We start from the raw sequence: 23503 nt of genomic DNA, 5'->3' as shown, positions 1-23503 counted from the left end.
ACTGCTTTCCTAAAACAGCACCATTTTCCCAACATACAAAAGCAGAGATGCATTTGAACTAAATTTATCAAATTAAATATTTAAGAAAATTAAGAAAGCATTAATTCTGTGAATCTTATTTTAATTTTAAGTTAGTTATTATTTCAATATGTTTTTATGTAACAATAAATTATTATCTCACATTGTTTTCAAACTGTCTGTGGCTCTTATTCATTTTATTTAAAACTTAAATATTTTGTGGCGTCAGATTTTTTTTTATGAAACAGTATTACATTTTTTTAATAAATATTAATTAGCTGATTTCATTTTTATTTAAACACATATTTAAACATATCACTCTATTGCACATAGTTTCTCATGTAATGTGACATGGTAGAGCTGTGTAAAAAGAAGTAGAAACTCAGAACTGTGAAGACAAACTAATTATTACAATTTTTGCCATGTTGCTCGTTGCTTAAGGTGCTTTTTGAGATCTAGATGGGTTAAGCTATTTATATTTTTGTATTTTGTTTTTGTGTTCCTAAGGTTGATTTGCACATAAGAACATATTAGGATATTATTTTTTGAGGACATAATAAGCAGGATGTGGAATCCGTGTTGCAGAATTTGAGTGTTATTTATAAAACAAACTACTTTCTTTACTTTTATAAATAATTATGAATTCTAATTTACACTATTTCTGTAAATAGAATCCATACTGTGAATAAATATAACTAAATTTAATTTTAACAGACTGTTTACAACTTGTTAAATTGGCCTCGCCTACATATACTATTACAAGATATGAGTTGCTATACATTTGTGTCTCTTGGCAAGTTGATCATTGTCAAATATATAAAATTAGGTATATTGTGTTAATGTCAAATTGTGTTTCTGGTATGTACTATTTTCACTTAACTTTAGAGAACTTACTGTATATGGTGGTGTCAGTTTTACTGTAGCTTAATCTTTGAGCTATAACCAGCTTAACTAGTCAAAGTGAGCTGTTTTCCTTCTCTTTTGTGCCCAGTTATTTCTAAAAATAAGTACAAGTAGATAACCAGTGTTAAAATTGCCTTAGAGCTCTTATACACTGCCAACATTTCACAGATAGTGCATCAATTTTGAGCATTGCTTGAGATAACATGGCTAGTGTGAACTCTAAATAACTTAAGAATGCCTTCTCTCTTTCCTTCATAGAAAAGGGAAAGATGCTTACACCAATAGATATTTTATATATTTTACCATGTATGTCTAGACTTAAAAGTCTGCCATATTGGTTTCCCAAAAAGTGTTCAAGTTCCTTGAAGTATTAATATTTGTGTACAGTCAGTAAATCTCTTCTTTTCTCTGAGATCAGTTTACTATATGGTGTGTTTTTTTTAACCATATCAGTTACAAAATTGTTCACTCTAGACATGTCAGCAAAATTAGAGAAAATTGCATTAAAGACATGCAAATTTTCCCTACTTTGATTAGGTTTTAGAGGTAAACATACATTCATTCAACATACATTCTCTGTAAAACACTTGCCTCTGGACATGTCAAATATGCCCCATTAATTTTATTTCCAATAATTTTTCTAAATTTTGTAAAGCCTTAAATGCATGTGATTATTGATTTAAGCTCAATGGTGACCTATTCCTATTAAATAGTTGAGAAGATATGATTTACTATATCATGTGAGGTTAACTATATTCCACGATAAGTTTTCTTCCGATATCAACGACTATGTAACTATCAACTCAAAAGGTATACAGTTCTAACTAGATGTGTTTAAAATGTAATGAACTGGCAAGTAAAAACAGAATATTAACACAGAATATAAATTAGAAATGTTCACTATCTTACAAATTAGCATGACATCACATCATTCAAATATGTATTTAAGCCAGAATATACAAATTACATTTATAATTTTAGAATGCAACATATATCAATCTATTTTTAAAGTGAATGGTATCTTTAATACAACTCAGATGTTAGCACAATCTCTAGTTGTCCACTGCCCATTTGTTAAAAAATCCCTCTAACGTCTGTAGTTTGGAAAAAAAAGCTAGGCATGGTACAAGAACTGGTTTAAATAAATAGCAAACACTATATAGACCTAATGTTTAGCCCCAAATGTTAAAATACACAGACCATGTGACCCTCTACTAATTCACACTAAGACAAAAGCATACTGTAAGTTTCCTAAAGGAAATTAACCATGAAAAATGATCCTTGAGGGCATTTGAAATATGGACAGATTTCCTAGGCCACAGTAAAATGTATCCTAAAATAAATCCTCCCCCTTATTGGTTTCTATCTATAATTTAAAAGATGCCACCAAGACAAGCAATTCTAATTCTATCTTAGAGGGGAAATGGGATTGAAAACATCAATCATCAATATGATCAAAAGATAATAAGCAGATAATAAGCTAGTTTTCTAGATTTAAATTATGACTGCTCAGTATTTATTTGCAGAAACAGTAGGTTTTTGTAATAATAGCAATGGTAAACCCACAAGACACGGATATAATAAGCTCTCTTTGCACTGCAAGTTGTGTTTGCTAGAAGGGCAGGGGTGAGCTGTAGATCACTACACTATTAGTATAACGGAAAACAAGCCTTTATATGTTTTTAGAATGCACTATTAGCTAATGCTGTATGTGCAGTTCAAAGCTTTGAAAGTATTTTCATATTTTGGGAGCTTTCTCTTCTTGAATAATTCAGCTGTGTGTTTTCATTATTTCTTGCTTCAAATAAAGAACCTACATAAATGAATGGAAAAATCCATAAGCTTGAATAAGTAAAATCAAATCTGAATAAGATTAAAAATCTTAGAGCATAAATGTGTTAATCTCCTTAACCAGTTGACATCCGCGGTGTTAAACCCCCTTCCCATCCAGGCCATTTTTCAGTTATTGAAATGTTTATTTCTTAAGTGCACATATTTACATTGTATTAAGGAGATGCAAAGTCCTTTACAAAAAAATAACTTAAATATTTAAGAGAGAATTGAATCCATCTTTTTCAAAGTCTTATACAAAAATGTCAGCAAAATTATATGTAAGGGCTTTTTTTAGCATGTAACATTTATATTATTTGAAGTATAATAATACATACATGTAGAAAAGTATCTCTGGGAGATAAATAGCCAGACAACATTTCATATAACATCAGGGTTATAGAGGCTACGCCTTTCAGTCTCCGGGGTATATGGTAACAACAATGAGTAATCATCAATCCATGTGTACAGTCAAAACATTGATTTAAACATAAATCATGTATTGAGAGCAATTAAGAACAAATTATTCCCCAATGTAACGGCTTTTAAACAATATTTGTTTAGTTGAATTTATAAACAAATAGTTTGTTGGCTTAGTTTAGCTAGTTTGGCTTAGTAGCTGCTTTGTTGAATTACTTAAAAAGGGATTCAGTCAAAATTAAAACCTTAAACTGACACAGAAATTAATAATATCCCAGCAGAAGCCAAGGTATAAGGGTGGCTGTAACTGGGCAGATCTGTCACTGAAAACAGTTGGTGGTAAGGAATCTCCTTCTGCTTGTTCTTTTTCCCTGTATTTCTGGAATTAAGCATTTTTTTCTGACTTGGCCAACGGTGACATAAAGTGGAAGAGATTTGAAAGGTCTTTAAACTTTTTTTTTTTACTTGACAAGGGTATACAATGTCAGACACTTTACAAAATCGTAACAGTCTCTCTAGTCAGCAAAACGTATTTCTGCTACTCATGTTTGTGCTTGGCTCAGTTGTTAACCCTTACCCTAACATGTGCACATCATTCTTAACAATACTCATATTACTTGTGAATATCAGGGAAAGTATAGCAACACATGATTACATTTTTAAAGTATCTTAAATGCCCTTGATACTGGGGTTTTAAAATATGTTTTAATAACAATAAAATTAGAAGTAGAAACCTACTCTTTCTAAAGAGACTATTGGTTTAGTGATTGATCATTTGATCTATGGTTCCTTCCAGAGGGGCATGGGTGTCTAATATGCAAGTAAAGCTACATAATCACCAGTTTTGTCTTAAGGTTCTGGACAGACCTCATGTGCAATATCTAAGGTTTTAATATGCAACCTGCCAGCAGATGGAGCCTTGTGTATTATTTTTTCAAGCACAGTTAGAATTTAAACCAAGCTAGCAGCTGTGAAAACTCAGCTATTAAAAATGTAGAAAAAAATTGTGCAGAGGTTCAGAGCTGCTTTCTAAGGATTGTTTGATTGCTGGAGAGCTTTAATATGAGAGAGGGAGCCATAGAAAGATAAATGACATGAGTCACTTTTAAAAAGGAGGACTGTTGAAATACACTATATTTTTTAGTTAAGTACAGGTTAGGTTTATGCTTAGAATGTTATGTTAAAGATTAAAAAGCAAAAGTCAAGAACATTGACTTTTGTGTTATCACATATAATAGTATGTTTAGAAATGCACAATAAAATGGAACAGCAAAAGATGGATTTCATATCAGTCATGACAATCACTAATGGTAGCATATTGTGCTGATATGCTCTGATGAATTCCCACCCACTGCTGATAATAAGCCAAATCCCTCCATACAAATGTTGTATTCCAGACATTTACAGAACTTCAGTAGATAGTAGAGGCTGAGGTATTTTATAGTTGAACAACAAGGTTTCCAGTTTAGTGCTAAGAGTAGGGGGGCTTAATCCTGATAGAAGTAATGGCCTCTTATACAGCCAGGGCCTAGGCTTTTCAGGGGCAAGTGAAGCATGTAGAGACTAACACAGAAAGTTCCAGGTAGCAAAATGTGTCTCTATATTTTTTTCAGACATATTGTAAGCCAGCTTTACATATGTATTATGAGTATTATTTTTTTTATACAGCTACATAAAATCTTAGGTCATGGCTGTTTTTTATTCTCTCTTTAAAAATAACATGAAATGTTGCCCAAGATAAGTTTCAATTTTCAAAAACATTAATTAGTAAAAGAATACAACCACATTCATTAATATAATTTATATATTTCTTTTATTTTTTTTAACAACACCACCTCCACCTTGCTAAATAATTTGAGGCCATGCATTTTTATTCCCTCTAAATTAAGTGATGTTGTGCAGGGAAGGAATTAATACATTGTTACTAGGAGACATGAAGATTGTAAAAGGAAAGACTACAGCTGAATAGGAAAGTGTAGTACTTTTTTTAAACCCAGTTGAACCCGCAATTGGAATCAATTATATACATTCTAGGTGCATTAAAACAAAAGGTGTTCAATGTTTTACACTTTGTTTTCTTTGTAAAGCAGACACAACCTGAGTAAAAAAAATCCTGTCCCTTGCCAGCATATGCAGACTGGCACCCTTGCTATTTGTGGGGAAGTAATGGTTTTATTACAGAGGTCTGACATACCCCTTACTAAGTCAGACCTGTAGCTCTGCAATCAGCAAAGCCCATTTCCACCACTGAATGGAGAGGCCCAGCTCTGACTCAGCAGAGAGCATGTTGGACCCCTGAACAAAAAAACTCACTGTTTCCCCACAGAAAGCAAGGGTCCCACTCTGCAGCATCCTGGCAGAGAATAGGTGTTTATATTGCAATTTCTAAAGAAATTAAACTGTAGATCTTGTACATGTACATGTTTTGTTTTATGCACTTTTAATTTGTTTAGCTAAATTAAATTGAAAGTTCAATTGGAATTTTAAAAATATGCCATAAGCTAGAATATTTTTTGCAGGCAGCAAGGTCAAATATTCCTTTTTGTTCTGGGATTCCTTCTGGGATTTGTGCATCTCTGTTTTAATGTAAGATTTTGTTTTTATAAATATAAATAAAGGGATGCACAGATACCAGTTTTGCGAGTACGAGTAGTGGTACTTGCCGAGTACTTACAAGTACGAGTACTGAAACATTTCTGTTTATTGTCATGTGACAGTTTTTCTAAAACAACACAAACTAATGATTTCAGGACAGTGGTGGAGCGCCAGATCCAGGTCCCAGCTGCAACCGCTGCAACCCTGGTAGTTCTCTTGAAAATGCCAAGTATCTGCACAGGTACTCGAAAAGTATCTGTGCATCCCTAGTTAAAATTATAGCAATGGTCTCCAAGTGGCTTCCTCCTGATGGTGAATCATGCAGGTGAAGTGCTTTATTTTGATATACACAGTTCTCAATCCCCCTGAGTCCTGCACGTACACTCTATTTTACAACTAGAAGTATTTATGAGTCTGCTGTTATAGATTCTCATGCTCAGAATTTACAATAGGAAATGAGACCATAAAACAGACCTATTTTTTGGCTGCATTATTAGAAACACTATTTCTCACGGAATCAAAATTCAATGCACGAGGTTTTTTGAAGAGCGGAGGGGATGGTTAGAGTGATACCTTAAGACCAGGTTTGAGATATAGCCGGGGGCAGACTTGTGGAAGGCTTTGTAAGTGGTTATTAATATTTTGAATTTTATCCTTTGGGCGATTGGAAGCCAGTGCAGGGATTGGCAGAGGGGGGTTGCATGCACTGAGCGGTTGGTTAGGTGAATGAGTCTAACAGCTGCATTCATGATAAACTGAAGGGGGGATAAAATGTGTAGTGGAAGGCCAATGAGGAGGGAGTTGCAATAGTCAAGACAAGATATAACAAGTGAGTGGATGAGTAATTTTGCGGTTTCATTGGTGAGGTAGGAGCGTATTTTGGAGATGTTACGAAGGTAAAGGTGGCAGGATTTGGATAGTGATTGGATGTGGGGAAGAAAGGTGAGGTCTGAGTCAAGGATGACACCTAGGACCTTGGCATCGGGGGAGGGCTGGATAGTTGTGTTAACAATCTCATGGGAAAAGTTGGGGGAAGGTGCACGGGAAGGAGGAAATATCATGAGCTCAGTTTTTGAAAGGTTGAGTTTTAAGAAGTGTCGCAACATCCAGACTGATATGTCAGTTAGTAGATTAGTGACATAATCCAATTATTTACTTGTGACCATTGCAAAGAAAAAATCCTGAAATTCCACTTTAACAGACCAAAATGAATAAAATAAGAGAACTTTATTGTTAGGGTTTACATATGAACAAAGCTTCCTAAACCATTATAATGGGTCAGGAAACTGGTGCAAGTGGTGTGCACCACATTAACAAAGTTTCTGTTTCAGAGTGATATAGAAACTGTTGCTGGTTATGCACCTAATTAATGGGATCATAGCAGTTTTCAATAAAGAAAACTGCTGCAGGTAATGGCAAGATTGCATGGCATGTGAAAAGTCTACCAGTAACTTGGTAGAACCTACATGTACTGTAGGCATGGAAAGCTCCTATTTCTACCTATATGCCTAGCTGTTAACCCAGACAAACCAGTCTACCACCTCCCTCTCACTCTCAGCTGAATGGATAGTGGGGGGAACAAAGGGTGCCAGATCAAGCCACTCCAGCTCTCTTTCTCTCTATGCTGTGTCTGGCGCAGACATGGCATAGAAAATAGAGCAGATCACTCCTAATTAACAAAGGCGCTTGAACCCCTTTGGTAATTAGATGCCATATTTTCTCCATTTTCTAAGTTTGGAACACTTGGTTCAGACTTCATGCCTGCACCACTCTTTTATTCATTTTCCCCTTTAAGTCTATCCAAAAACTAACATAACCCATTCACTCTTTCTGACAGAGTTTCTAGGTTTGCTTCATCCCACCTCAAAGTCTCACATATTCTGATTAAGGAGAAAGAATCACTTATATCTTCTTTTTAATATAAAATTCTAGAACCAATGGTGATTGAAATACAACATCTATCTCAATGTTCTCTCTAGACCAACATGCACGTATAAAAAGTCTGTTCTCTTCGGGCAAAAAATGTAAGTCATTTATTTTCTGAAAAGTTTATAGCTTTTCATAAAAGTCCTAGATTCAATTAAATTGGCTTTCTAATTTACTAAATCCAGATGTAATTGTGAATCATATTCTTTAAACAACACTAATGAAATTCTGCACACTGTGTATTAATAATGTATGGAAGCTGCCGTCTAAAAAAGAATAAGTTTATCTTTATAGAACAGAATGTTGTCCAAGTTATGTTTGCATATGCATAAACAGAACTTGGCACCTATACTACATTTCCTACAATTATCATTGTAACAGACTGAATTTTTGATGCAAAGAAACTAATTTAATAGTTAAACATGCTATCATGTCTCCACACTGTCATAAAGTGTATTTTTTTTACTCACCTGCTTTGTTATATTTTAATAAATTATCACATATGTTATGTTCATAATACAAGACTGATCGTATTTCAAACATAAGGTCCTCAGAACATTAAAATTTACATTGCACTTGTAAGTCAAAATTAGTTATATACCTTGCATAGTACCTCAACTGTAATTTTTGTACAATTTTTACTACACATGGTGTATTTGATTAGTAAAATAATGTATTTTTAGTATAACAACCCCATAGATTACATCTGTTTCATCAGCAGTTATCAGGGAGATAGACAACTGTCACGTGCTACAATACAAAATGTAAAACAGCACCCAATAGTCTCTTTTTTATTAATAACATGTATCCTGCACACAAATATCCTGTGCAATTTTCCATCAAAAAAAGATAGTATTGAAGTAGGGATGTCAGATCTGGGCCATGGGTAGATGGTAAATTTTACACTACTACTTGCAGTGGTGTAGAATCAGGGAATGCAGTGGGTGCAATAGCACAGAGCTGGGCCATGGGTAGATGGTATATTTTACACTACTACTTGCAGTGGTGTAGAAACAGGGAATGCAGTGGGTGCAACAGCAATTGGCATGCTTAAAAGGAGAAATATGAGGTGAGTGCTGACTGGCAGAACGGACGACGGGGGAGGGGGCGGGTACAGCTGGCTCTGCCTCTAGATAGGCAGAGCCAACTGCCAGTCACGCAGCTGGGTGGTTCCCGGCACAATTGTCGGGATCCGCTTCAGCTGCGGCGTCTCAGTATACCGTGAGCAGCAGCTCGCGGTATACTGTGGCGTCTCAGTATACTGCAAGCTACAGCTCGCGGTATACTGAGCCTAGGGTGACGGGAGGATGCTAGTTTGTGTCCTCCCGTTACCCTAAGGAGAACTATGAGGAAAAGCCTTAACCCCATAGTTCTCCTTTTAAAGGCAAATGAGCTTCACTATGTACATAGATAGCAAGGAAAACTTGCCACAAACTTGTGGCAGGGTTACATTGTAATTATTTTAGACTTGCTGCACACATTCCCTGGCAAGTTGTAGACTTGCAGAACACTTGTAGCACAAGTTCTAATTGACACTTTTTGAATTTGTAGCAAATTTGCTTGGCAAGTCTACAGTCCTGCAGGTCTTAGCAAGAGCTCTGCAAGTGTACAGCACTTTTTCAAAGCACGTTGATCTGGAAACTTGCAATGCAGACTTGCTGTAATTGTGCAACAAAATTGTGAAGCTTGGCAAGTCTAGAAATAGTTTAGCAAGTCATTTTCAAACTTGCAGCTCAATTGCTTGCTATCTGGGTAGTTGAAACGCACACCAAATCAGTCCAAAATGTGCCCTGCTCAGTAAACATCAATATGGGAAAATTACAAAGTTCCAAAGCAAAGATGTCCTGCAATGAGGGTGTTACAACATATTTTGAAAAGAAAAAAAAAAGCTTTCTTACTTTCTTCAATCAGGCATGCAGTATAAAAAAAAACAGCATTTACAATTACTTAGGTTTTAAGCCCTGTCATGCTTTTTTACAAGCTAGGAGCACATCAGAAAGGCAAAAGAGCCATTTGGCTCTTGCTTCTACAAGCACTCACTACATTACATCCTCCTCTATACTTACCAACTTAAGCACACGCTTTCTCATTTTCCCTGCAGCTACACTAGTTTTTACTACAGATACAGTTGCATTGCTGTACCTACTGTACATATGATCAGAGACTGATACTTGCAGGAATAAGCTGCAATCATTGCACAAAATGCTCAGATATAATGCCAGGAAAGAAGGTGTAAAGTGAGATCACGATGCAGGGGTCTCAGAACACCAAAAAGCATTGTGTCTTGACACAGCCATAGAATCAGACATCATGTGATCAATATTTTGGCACTATTTAGTGGAATGTTTATTAAGATAATCTTTGACATGTGTGTCATTTGTCATTTTAGTGCATTTAAGGGAATGTTTAACCACATCTCTTCATAACATATTTTGAGGAGCATTGGTAGCCATGGACTCAGAGCAGGTGGGGGTTTGTGTCCCCCGGGTTCTATCTATCTGGGTTAAAAGGCGATTGAAAACTTCTACATTAAACTACTGTACACAGCCTATCTCCTGTCTAAAGTCGGTGCTGATAACAGACTTTTAAAACCTTCATATAATACTTTATGCTAGGAATACATGGCAGAAAAGGATTTTGTTGAGTAACAGTTTTACACTCCTCCAGAAGCCCAGAAAGTGTCAATTTTGAGCTCTAATTTAGGCAATAGACAGGTCAGCCTAGAAAAGACCTATAGCAGTCTTTAATTTAGCACAGATTATATCTTTGTGCCTGGCTTTTATCCGTGCCAGTAATCTACTGTGATACATTATCAATTATTCTAGACACAAGTAAAAGAGGAATCAAAATGTTTTGCGTAATAGTGTCCAGGAAGAGTGAAGTTGAACAGAGTGACTGCAGTAATAGGAACATTCTAAAATGGACACCATGTTGGCCCATATCCTCACGAGTTTATCATCCTTGACAATATGCTCCCGATGAAGAAAAAAGGTTTCATTAGCTTTGTGCCCAGTCTTATTTTACTGTAATGGGAGATGCACAATAAACTCTAATAAAACACAAATAGAAAGATAATTTGATACATGTGTGCATCTAGATTAGGAATTGGATGGTTCTTTCATAGTGAAATTTATAGGCTACATTTTTTACCATCATGGTATGAGAAAAAAAATATGTTGCAATAGCTGACAATAGCATGGCAATATGGGATAATGCAATGCAAGATGAGTTTAAAGAAGAACTCAAGGCACATTAAAATTAACCCTTCCAGTGGGGCTATTCCTGCATAGCAAGGGTTAGGCACTCATTTTGGTCTGCAGTCTAAAATAAATAACCTGATCCTCTGTCCTGCCTGACTTCTAGACTGGTCCCCACATCCTCTTCTCCCCTGGGCTCTGGCGGTCTAAAGACTTATGATGTTATCACATCCATTCACTTGCATTGGATGTGGGCATGTCAAGGCAGGGCCGGCCTTAGGTCTTTAAGCGCCCTGTGCGAGAAAGCTTTACAGCGCCCCATAGTGACCACGCCCCTCAGTAACCACGCCCCTCAGTAACCACGCCCCTCAGTAATAGGGACAGTCCACAGCCAGAGTGGAAGGGGAGAGAGGTAAGCAGTCACTGCCGTGGGACAGAGGATTGGGTGAGTAGACCAAAAGCAGCACTTAACCCTTCACAGTTCTGCGGTAGCCCCTCTGCAAGGGTTAATTTTTTACATGACCAGAGTTCTTCTTTAACATAAAAAAACTTGTATATGCTAATATACAACACAATGACAGTAACAAATATAAGGATATTGGCCGAAATGTGTTTCTTTTTTTTTGTGTGCGTTTAGTACTAAAACAACAAATTTCCTAAAAATATTTGTATTTTTATCATGTAAATAGGAAATACTGAATGTATTGCAGTGTTTGAGTATTTCCTATTTACTTCCTTTAGCCACCAGGTGAAGCACTAAGCAAGTCTCATTGCAAGGATGCATTGCAAATACAGGTCCATGCACAGTTTACACCTTGAAATAAATTCTTAGTCACACCATAAATATTTTATAAACCTACTTTAAAATGTATATAAAATATCAGTTTGTAAATGTATACACTTTAAACACATTTTTAAAACACAATTGACCGAAATTCATTATAGTTTTCATATAAGGGAAAACAGTTTACTTACAATAATACTGTAAGAGTGGTGAAGAACAATAAACAGTCCTATGTATAATGCATAGTCTATTTTTTTTAAAAGATGGAGTAACAGAATATAGATGAGTAACGCTGCTGCAAATTGCTAGCTCACCTAACGCTGATGTGGATTCTCTAATCCAATAGCTGTCTATGGTCCCAACATCTGTCTCTCTTTTTTTTTCTCTTTTTTGGCAAGGCATGCACCTACACCGTCTAGAGGACTTCCTAAGGTCAGCATGTGAGGCATTGTCAATCATTCCTAAGACATAATCAGGCACCAGAGAGTAATTATAAGCAAAAGGGTTTATCTTAGTCTATCCTTAAGCTTCAGTATTTACTTTCTTATTTTATTCATGATCCAACCCTTCTGTTGGTTTCTGTTGTTCCTCTCTCTACTTCCACCCGTTAACATTTACCTACAGTATGAGTCTGCCCTGTCCTGTGCTTACAATGTGATTCTGCCTGGATGTCTCCTGCCCTGATAACATTTTATTTCCTAATTACAGTTTTGTCTATTGTCCTTTGTTTTACTGTTGTCCCCTGGTTGGCTGTATGCTGTCATCTGTGGAAAAAAACAGTGTCAGGTTCATCTTGAATTTCATCCATAAAACATCTCTTCTGATCAACCATAGGAGGTAGCCTCAAGTTACTCTTTCCTGGATCTCCCCATTGTGGAATAAGAAGTAGCACTTTTGACATAATCTTTTTTCCTGGTGAATGTCAAGAAGTGTATTGTCTGCTTCATCCAAGATGAGATTGTGTTTCCTGTCCTGCATTCCAGTCCCTACAGCTACACCAAGGTTCTTTAATTGCACACAGTATGCAGTGTCCTTTTGCATTTTTACTTTGAAGCTAACCTGTTCTGACATGGATTGGCTAAGAGCATTAAAAGCAAGTTGGTTGGCTTAAAAGTTCAATATAATCTGCATGACTTTGTCCATCAAAGTGACTTCCAAGAAAGATCTCAGAAACCCCTGGGACACTTACTTTTTCTTTCCCTAATGTTCCACCAGTTATACCACTCACCGATGAACAGTTAAGAGGTCAGACTCAAAAATGTGCACATTGCTGAAGAACGTAAAACATCTAGACTAGAAAGAGACATTGGAGTTGATTTACTCAAGGCAAATAGGCTGTCACTGTGCAATGGGAATTTTCACTTTGCAAGGGAGTTTTTCCCTTAGCGAATGTGGTGAAGTTCTGTTAACTTCCATCATCCAATCACGTGGAACCAAAAATACTGGGGTTTTTTCATTGTTTTCATTGCACAAGATTGGACAAAATTAATTTTCAGCACAATCATTAAGCTAAGGGAGTTAGCTTAGCTGTATACTATTTTCAAGGCAGTCACCTCACTTGCAGTGACGTGTAGCAGGTAATTTATTGCTATGGAATTAGCTTGCTGTTTGTAAGTTAGACACTGGCAGCCTTCATCAGAAATAAATTAACTGTAGTGACAAATTCTAATTTAAACTTTTGTAATGAACAGGAATTTCATCAGCAATATCTGGGGACATCAGTTTATGATCATGTACATGGATGCATCTTGTTATTTTGTAAACATTAAGGCCTCGTTCACACCAGATACAGTGCGTTCCAGCCCTATCCCAGCCAGAACGCACTGCATCGCATTGCGGCCAGGCTCACTATGTTGTGGGGCAGGAGGGGTTGTGGTGGTCCATTGAAGTGAATGGCACCATAGCCACGCCCTCCAGCCGCAATGCGATCGTCCGCATGAGATCGCGGCCGATAAGCTAAGTTAGAGAACTGACTTTTTAAAAGTTGGCAAATTATATTCATTGGGTACATTATTTTGGTTAATGGTTTGCAGATGGATCCTGACAAGGTTTTAGCAAAATAAATGGCCTTAAAAGTGTGGCCTAAAAGTCATTCAATTGATAAACCATTATTTATCAATAATTATCAAATATAAGCTGCAGAATTTAAAGTTGGATCCTTGGAAGCTTTGCATATCCAACCTGGTCCCCTACATTTTCTCTGAGGTATATGGCATTGTCATGGATGCATACCAACATAGCAAAGCTTTGCAAATAAAATAAAAATCCAGTGAAAACTGTCAGTTACTCAGGAACAACTTTCCCTCTTGGAATGTGGATTCACCAACTGAAAGAAGACAGATGTGCACCAATTATTGATAAAGAACACCATCATCTGTAATACCTGCTGTGATATTTGGGGAACTTAGCACAATGGTGAGTGCATAGTGACCATTCCTAACCTGAAGCCATTTTAATATAAAAGGACAGTCTCTTCATTCTTCACAACCAGAAAGACACTAATCTTCAGCATAACAAACATAAAGTTGGCTATCTTCCCTAAAATTATATGAACAGTCTCAACAAACACAGTGTCTCACATAGACAAGATGTCCCAGACTCAGGACTTTCAGGGTACTTCCCCACAGAGAAAACTGTCTCCAGGAGCCTTCAGTGCACTTTAGCACTGCCAAAGAGCCTTTCCCACACCAGCAGTTCTGGCCACTCCACACTTCCCGTGTGACTCCTGTGGATCTAAAACTCCTGTGTGTCACTGGCCCTCTTGGCCTTTCTGTCTCTCTAAGCCTCACAAGCTATCTCATGTGCCTCTCGCACACACCACCTACCACTGAACTCTACTGCTGTCTTTCTGGACCCTTGCAGTCCTTCTGGCTGAGAGAGCTGGGTGAACATACTGCCTAATTACACAGTAGCATTGCCTTGCAATGCCACACTGCAGACAGCTCAAATGCTGTTTTTTCACTAGACCAACTGCACTTTGTTTTTTCACAATTTAATGTAATTGCTAACTATCTCTAACAGAGAAAAAACAAGTCTCAATATGATGACTCTGATCCTGAAGCTATTTGCCTAATACATGTGATATACTGTACATGAAATCAACTATACCCTGTCAACTAAACCAAATATATACAGAGAAGACCTTTATGCCATAGCATTTTGACCCCAATAGCATTGCTTGGAGACAAAGTTCAACATTTGCTGCTTGCCTGTACAGTCTGTGTATAAAAAATTAATAATGATTAAACATTATAATGATTAAACATTATAATTATTAAACATTAATCACGGTGTTATATATTTGTAGATTTCATGATTGATCTTCCTCTGATCAGAAAATGTATGGGTATTTGGTGGTTGCTGACAGATTCTCTCCAATGGTGCATTTTGTTCCTTTAAAATAAATTCCCCTGCAGCTTCTGCTCTGGCTTAGATTTTTTTTGCAGGAAATCTTCCAGCCTCTATCTCCTTGCATTCTTTCTGGGTGCAGTTTTCTCCTCCTGTCTCCACTACATACTGCTGACAGATAACTTGATCAAGCAAGTTTTGAAAAAAAATGAAGCTAGATCCTGGTCAAAATTTACACTAAACAATTTTTGCAGCAAATTATCTTTTGTCATCACCTAATCTTTACAATCATTATACAATAAAGTTCCTTTTTACTCCCATGTCTCTTTGCCAACCTGAAATTAGTATGGAATGATGGAATAAAAAGATAATTGGTACCTGCAAAAATGCCATTGATCTAAAAATCAACAACCTTTTTCTCTTCTGCCAAAAAGAAAGGACATGGAAGTGGATTTACGGGTGGGAGCCCTTCAACTCAAATGTACCCTACTTCTAGTGATTTACTCTAGTCATCTGTGTTATAAGTATCACTTTCTTCTGATGAAGAGTACACCAATAGAACCATACCTTTGCATTACAACCTTTCAGATGTTTATGATTCAATCTACAATAGTAATTCTGGCTACATCCCAGGCCTGTTCTATGTATTCTGTTGTTTGTCAGCATGGCACTTGATTCTGTGTTCTCTTGTGTTATAACTCTGTCTAAACACTACCTGCATTCTGAAAGAATACTGTAATTTTGATTACAGCTTGTTTTTGAACAGCATTTTTACCTAAATATGTAGTGTGAAACTTCAGCCATCTGTATGATGGCTTTCAGCAATAGAGACAATGACCTTACACAGCAATATCCATAGGCTTCTGATAAAAAAAGATCTCTCTCAAAGCTCACTGTTTAGATGAGCCCACACTTCCTGTTTTAGAGTGACTCCTTTCTGAAGCAGAGTGCTATGCAGTCAACCTTGTGTGTGCTAGTATAGGACAGGAAGTTCAAGGAGACTTAAAAAGCAGCTGTTCAGAAACATGATGATTGTAAGTTTTTGGGCAAAAATGTAAAGCAATGCTTTGCTGGGCAATGTACATTTGTTTGATCTAGATCCATAATTGAAAAAAGTTTGAAAGTTTATTACTACTTTAATTTTCTTATGTTATCATCTAAGTCATATAGACAACCCCAAAAACTGACAGTGCTTATAGCATATCCAGCATGGCATGACAACGTTATACTTTAGATATTTCTCTTTCTGAAATGATCATGAATTGTTTCTGTCTTAATCCCTAAAATAGAAAACCTACTAATTTAAGAGTTTAAATAGCAAAAAAATAAAGGTACAGTAGGTGCATTTGCAAGATCCCATCTCTCCGGAAAACAGGACTGGAATTCTGTAAAAGCGATGGGTTTTAGGATAATCCCCACAATTGACAGTGTGGGGGTGATTTACTAATCTAAACACACGCACACACCAGGTGCGTGTGATTTTCACACAGCAAAACATATTTATCAACCAAAAAGTCTCTAAAAGCACATTTCCACTAATGCCATATATGGAAAAATCATGCACATGATCCATATATAATGCTGCTTCACAGTTTAGACAAAAATGGTTAGCTCATGCATTTACATTCCTGCATTCATCAACACAAGCAACATAACATAGAGCTAATTTACACAACATCACCTTGGAATTCATGCAAGGCTTTGCACAACACACCGGCTGGGTGTGTACACACTGCAAAGGTGTTTAGATTCCACCCATAGATCATGCTGGGAGGGAACACACTACAGAGGTGTATACATGTTCGTGGTGTGTTTATAAGATTAGTAAATCAACCCCTGTGAATCAGTCTAAAGATAGATTAGACAGTGGTCTTCCTTTACTTTAACATTTATAAATGGACTATCAATGGACTAACATCTAAAAATGAACTTTCACACAAAACATTCATATCAGACCCTACCCTGAGTAATGAAACTGCAGGCTGTAATACCCAGCATGTTCACATATGACCATGTGCAAGAGTATATATGATAATGATCCTAAAGGTTTTGCTAGGATCTTTAGCAAACATAACTTTCACTTTAAGAGTATATACAGTATATACTTTTTTTCCATATTATTAATAATTAATTGTAGCATGCATGAATAACAAGGGATATTTTAATATCTACAGTGTATCTAAATACCACAAAAGTTAAAAAAATGCAGCTTACCTGCTTACCTTTTCAGGCTTATTTTTTGTTATTGGGTTTAGTTATCCTTTAGCTTACTGCACAATAAAATATAATAAATAGCATGAAAATAGAAATATGTTTTACATTTTGAAGCTGTTAAGTAGACTAATCTGCTTTAATTTAAAGCCATACAAAAAAGTTATGTTCTCTAACCACACTTGCATTAACAATGTACTATTTACCACTTAAAACATCAATACATTGTTAGATGTTTGCAAGCAATGCAACATCGAGCCATACAGTATACTGTTTAACTTCTAAATGATAACATGCAGATTTGAGTATTAAAAATGATCAATATCATGTACAGATATTTTTATACAAGGTAAAAAATTTGCTGAGATTTTTCAGTGAGCATTTTTTTCCTTAAAAGGATGGGCAGTGATCAATTTTCTTCCTGTTCCCATTCGCATAACAAATTATGTGACAATGATAAACTCACATAGTGTGCTTACTTCAATCAGGCATAAGTGGTCTAGAATATTTGCTATAACACATACTTAGTGTGAATAATTAGATTTCATATTTTATTTACTGGAAATGTTCCCTTTAATTAAGGGTGGAGAATAAAACTTTAAATCCTTGCTTTTTTTTACATCTATGCATTTTAAATATGGCAACCTGCAATTGATCAGCATGATCAACTGCAGGTTGATACATTAGACTGTGAATTACAAATATAGCAAAGATATTGTTGACTATGTTTAAGTCAATGTTTTCTTACAGTTTTACTTATTCTTTATCATTCACATGGTATTATTAAAAGATATATGAAAGCATACAAGTAGCAGAAAAGTAACATTTGTATATTTTATTTGTAAAACAAACTTAAAAAAATGAACTAAAGGACATTAGAACTATGTTGATTAAACATTTTGCCACATGCATGATCATTGCAGAAGAAAACTAGTGTTTAGTGTTTGTAAATGCAAGTATATGTTAAATTAAAATTAGATATTATTACTTAAATCTATGATGATAAAGCATCAATAAATCTATACAAACATTCTAAGATGGCACATTAAAACATTATATTCACACACTTGACATTGTCCTGTTGTCACTTAATGACACACTGTGAAAATTTTAACTATAGGAAATGCATCATAATGTGGAGACAGATTCATTTTTAAAAGTTGAAGTGTATGAAGTGTTCTAACTGCAGACAGGCTCAATTAGACTCATTTTACAAAGGGTTCATAAGTTTAGCAAACTTTAATTTGCTTTTAAAGAGAAAATAACTTTTTTTTTGTAGTTCAATATTAACTTGACGAAATGTGTGAATCAAATTCTAAATATATCTGGATTGGTGACACCTAAATAAATCAGCAGCCTTATCTAGTGGAGATAAACATAAAAATAAAAGTTACATTTTTTTTAATGAACATCAGCTTATTTTAAAGGAAATGTTCAAAACATTTAGCCCAAATGATATACAACATATAAGATAATAATCACAGTAGTACAATACAAGTTTTAATCAGAAGCTGTTTAAATTAAAATTAATTAAACCACAACGATATTTAGAAGATATAGAGAAAGGCATAGTATTTTTTTTATTACTTAGTAATAAAATATAAAAATTTAAAATAAAGATGCAATTTTAAAAACATTATATACAGTATACACACACACACACACACACACACACACACACACACACACATATATATATATATATAGCAAGCAGTGATTCCAGCTAATAGTCTGGAATCATTCAAGAAGCTTTTGGGCGATTTCCTGAGAAACGGTAATATACAGGGGTACAGGTACTCCTAATAACAAGATGACACAGGGACCCCTTGATGGACATATGTCTTTATTCAACCTCAAATACTATGTAACTATGTATATAGGTCACTCCATACGGTGAAATTATACGGGGAAACGATATAAGCTATACAAGCTATAACTATATAAGCTAGACTCACCAAACTTTAGGAGTGTACAAAGTAGTCCCCTCCAGCATCAATGTATTTCTGAAGATTAATTTGCCATAGACGGAAGGCGTCATGCCACTCGTTTTCCAAAATTGAGTGTAAAAATTATCTTATGGGAGTATTGGGGATCTCTTCTTCAGAAGTAAAACGGTGACTGTATTAACAAAAAATATATCCAAAACCAATCAGTCTACTTTTAAATCAAAAATAGTCAGAGGAACCTTTTATTTAGAACATATTTATGAATAGATATGTTTATGCCAAGCCAGAGTATTTGTTCTCACAAAAATATAACCAAATTAAGGTGCAGTCTCCTTAATTCTGACTGAATCTTTAAGAAAACCAGCTTGGTAGACTAATTTAGATATATCATTTAGAACATGTCTACCTCAATGCCCATCTACCTGCACAATTGCTTTTGAACTGCATGTTGCTTTACCTAAAATAAACTTATCTTTGGATATGTACAATAAAATTTGCCATTGTGTTCTTTTTTTTACATGCAAATTCAGTGGTTACTGCCCTTATTCTGTCTTTGCTGCTGGATTAACTGGAAACAACTGCAAACAAGAATTGGCATATGTCCTACCTAGGAATAAGCAAATCTGCCTGGGTTCGATTCATGGGCAGTTCATAGATTCCTGCTTAAAGTCTGTAAAACCCTAAATTAGCAACAAACCCCTTTTGAAGTCTATGGAGTGCAAATCCTGATATTAAATTATGTCCATATTCAAAAACAGAGCTAGGGTCCTTATCCTTTGACTTCTTGGAACCAGCAGTCCCTCCCATGTGTTTAGAGCATATGCAATATTCCAGGCCAAATGCTGCTATGCTGTCTTGCAGACAGGAGCAACACTGGTCCAGTGCTACTGGCAGCTCTCCAGGTCCAGGCATTAGCCTGCAAGCAACCCTTTGGCAAAAAAATTGCACGTATACTTTACATGGCACATGTCCTTAACCTTGTGGTGCAGCAGTTCATCAGGAAGTACCGTAGCCTCCAACAGATCTTCTTCAGGCCAGAAGTGTTTGTGGCAACTTTAGGTGGTCATACCTGGCCAGTGATCATTGCTTATTGGATTTGATAATGCCGGCTATGTGTTGTTTCAATCTGGTCTTTGGTCTTCCAAAGTGGTCACCCTCTTCTGCAGCACAGACATCAGATTGAAATCTAAACATTTTGTTGCAGACTTACAACTTTTTAAGAAATGAGAGTTGCACTGTGTTTAGTACAACTTCCCCATTTCCCTACTTAGATTGAGGTTCATCAGACCTCATTATCATCACAACATTTTGCTACCTACCTATTCAATAAAGGATTCCATCTACTTTAAAAGACATGCCAGAGCATAGAGGTCCTACACTAATCACTCCATATACCCTTTATCATGGGTCCATGAACCTTGAACACAGAGGATTAACATGTATTAGCAGTGAACCCAGACCTCATCCCTAGGTCTGACCCCTGATATGCTCAGGCTGGTTCCAAGTTGGTAACTGACTAAATATTGAAAAAAACTTTTGGATGCAAGGGCAGAAATGGCAGTTCCCATGTGTCAATTCTGACAGGTTCCTTTTAAAATTGTAATTTTCATGTTTTGAAGTAGACATTGTACTTTTTTTTTCAAGGTCCGCTGCTTCACTATCACATTAAATAAATATGCAGGTCAGACTTCTAGAATGGGGTCACTGGCTTCCAGTTATTCTCAAAAGTATTATTTGCTCTTTTGCCAAGGCAAACCAATATATGATTTCTCTAAAAGTCTGTTGCATCATTCAAGGTGATTGACTGTCTATTGAGTGCAGTCCAAAAGATCTATAATTATTAATTTATTAACTGCAAAATCAGCTCAGTATGTTCTGCTTTACATATTTTATTTTTTATTAGTAATATAAGTTTGACAGTACTTGCAAAAAACTTTTAAACTATATATATTTACCTAATCAGTATTTTAATAACATCTTTTTTTAAGAAGTGCAGAAAAAAGTTTACTATTTTAAACAGTAAAGTCAATTCGCTACGCTTAATGAGTTATTTTGACAATGTTTGTTATTTTATATGGCAATAATTTTCTCATCAAAATGTTCAGTTCTCATACATATATTATTGCGTGGGTTTAGATATTACTTTTTTTGTATTAAATAGTTATTTAACTAGTTAAAGTATCTGTTTCTTATAGTTTTGATGTATCTTCATTTTATGTCTCTATCAAATAGTTACATTTTTTGCTTATCCCAATACAGATCTCATATAACTTCCCAATTAACTCCAGTCAGGCGATAGCATTTTTAAGGGGTAATAATATGTGTCATATTTTTTACATTTAACTTCAAAATGCCACAAAAGTGATAATATAAAATGCATTAAAAAATCAGGCAATTGATTAACTAAAACCTGTAGTGAAACCTATAGTGAAAGAAAATAAGCAAATAATAAGCAAATAAGTTAACACATATTAATGAAAATACAGCATGAATTATGGTGAATTGATCCTAATATTCCTGGTTTATCACATGTTAATACATTGCACATAGTTTATACAATGGCTGTATGTAATATTTTTTTTAAGCACTATCTTAAACATTTGTCAGCTATTATTTTTTTGACAATCAATTTTTTATAATATAACTGTAGCTATGTCATGGCTATGTATTCATAAATCATGCTTGACAAGTTAGATATGTAATTAACAGCATTAGAAAATGTAAACATTTTTTATAACACTTAGGTGATTATATATTTCAGATTCGTAATAGTTATAGTTGTCATTTTGTCTGCATGCCATATATCGTCATTAAAATATAGTTTTAGACATTTCATTATGAAAGAGAAAAAACTATAATATTTAGGAAAATGCAACATTCAAAAGAAAAAGTTAGCATCCAGTGCCACTATGTGTCCCACAGGTTTCAGCAACACAACTGCTACTACCACCGGTGAGTTGGAGGAGCAAATTGAGGCTACTCCTGGTGCTGTAACACTTGCTCTCACATCTGCTGATGTTACTGTATCCTGTTTAACTGCTACCCCCAACAAAAGCCATACAGAAGATATCCTGGTCCAAGTCGTTGAACGTGTTTTGGAATCAAGCATAATCACGGATCTACAGTCTTCTCCAACAGCACAAACACAAAGCTTACGAAGACGGCCAAGAAATTCTGTACAGATAGACAGAACTAAAGAGCTTACAGGTGTTACTCATAGAGGTATCTATGCTATTTTATTGTGACCCTTTTAAAAAGCCATTTATTAAGGCCATGGTCACTTATGTTTGTCATATCATGGCTAAAAGTTTCAAAACATTTTTTTCTTTAAATTAACACTTTCAAAATGTAAAACATTGGAATATTACACCATAAAAGCATCCCCAGGAATGAAACGGGGTTTAAAAAGTTTCAAAAGTAATAGAAAATAAATAGAACATTTCCAAAGCAGATATGTCATAGCATGAAATGACAAGACAATCACTGACAATGGCCATAAACATGGATTTAATTATGATGTATATATTTTATTGTAAGTTCTGTTTTGGAAGAAATGTTTGCATCAAAAGTGCATTCTTCCCCACGAGGTATATACTGAATATTTTTCTTAATCAACCTTGTCCTAATTTTGTACTATTCTTTCTTGAAACTTGTAGGATACCGCAAACTTAATTTACAGGTAAAATATTGGCATTGTCCTTTTAAAAATGAAACACACACATTTATATTTGGGGTGCAGATGAGTTATGCAGTTTTTTTGTGAAATAAATGCCCAGCCATATAAAATCAGAAGTGGTTGTTTTAAATATAATTAATGCTCTTTTTAATTTTGCTGTGTGGTGAAAATTAAGTAAAACTATAAACATATTTTCCAGTTATATATAGGGCTTATATTCCTAGCAAATCAGTCTAAATGTTAATAATTAGAAAAAAAAATAAGCAAATGAGTTGGAATAAGCAATAACATTTACATTTTCATATTTAAGACTTTCATTTTAGCACTTCATTTTCACAGTACAGCAAATGCTACACAGTTTATGAAAATTCATTATCAAATGTTTACCTGTTCTAATGATATACCTCATAATTTCTAATAAAGCATCTTATTTTCACTTTTTAATCAAGTTCCTTTTTCCAAGAATTTCAACTGAAACTAAATTCTTTCAACCACTTTCATACATATAAATTGGACTCTTAGCCATCATATGAAAAAAGCAGTTTAAAAGAAAAGATACCAAAGGGAGATCAATACATTACATGTAACAGTCTGATCTATGATGATGATGATATATATATAGATATATATATCTCATTAATTTTGAAAG

At 35.2% G+C, this 23503-nt stretch overlaps 1 protein-coding gene across 1 annotated transcript in view; it reads left to right on the top strand.

The window, feature by feature from the left end:
- CSMD3 (CUB and Sushi multiple domains 3) overlaps positions 1 to 23503 on the top strand; it is a 576345-nt gene that overhangs the window by 11683 nt on the left and 541159 nt on the right. The window contains exon 3 of the mRNA XM_018567203.1: positions 22101 to 22400. Within this exon, the coding sequence (XP_018422705.1) occupies positions 22101 to 22400 (300 nt within the window). The remainder of the gene's footprint in view (positions 1 to 22100; positions 22401 to 23503) is intronic.

The sequence above is a fragment of the Nanorana parkeri genome, unplaced genomic scaffold (assembly GCF_000935625.1).
Source record: "Nanorana parkeri isolate BGI_ZX_2015 unplaced genomic scaffold, ASM93562v1 scaffold1019, whole genome shotgun sequence".
Lineage (NCBI taxonomy): Eukaryota > Metazoa > Chordata > Amphibia > Anura > Dicroglossidae > Nanorana > Nanorana parkeri.
Note: the sequence above shows the minus strand (reverse complement) of the source record. Positions and strands in the feature narration are given on the sequence as shown.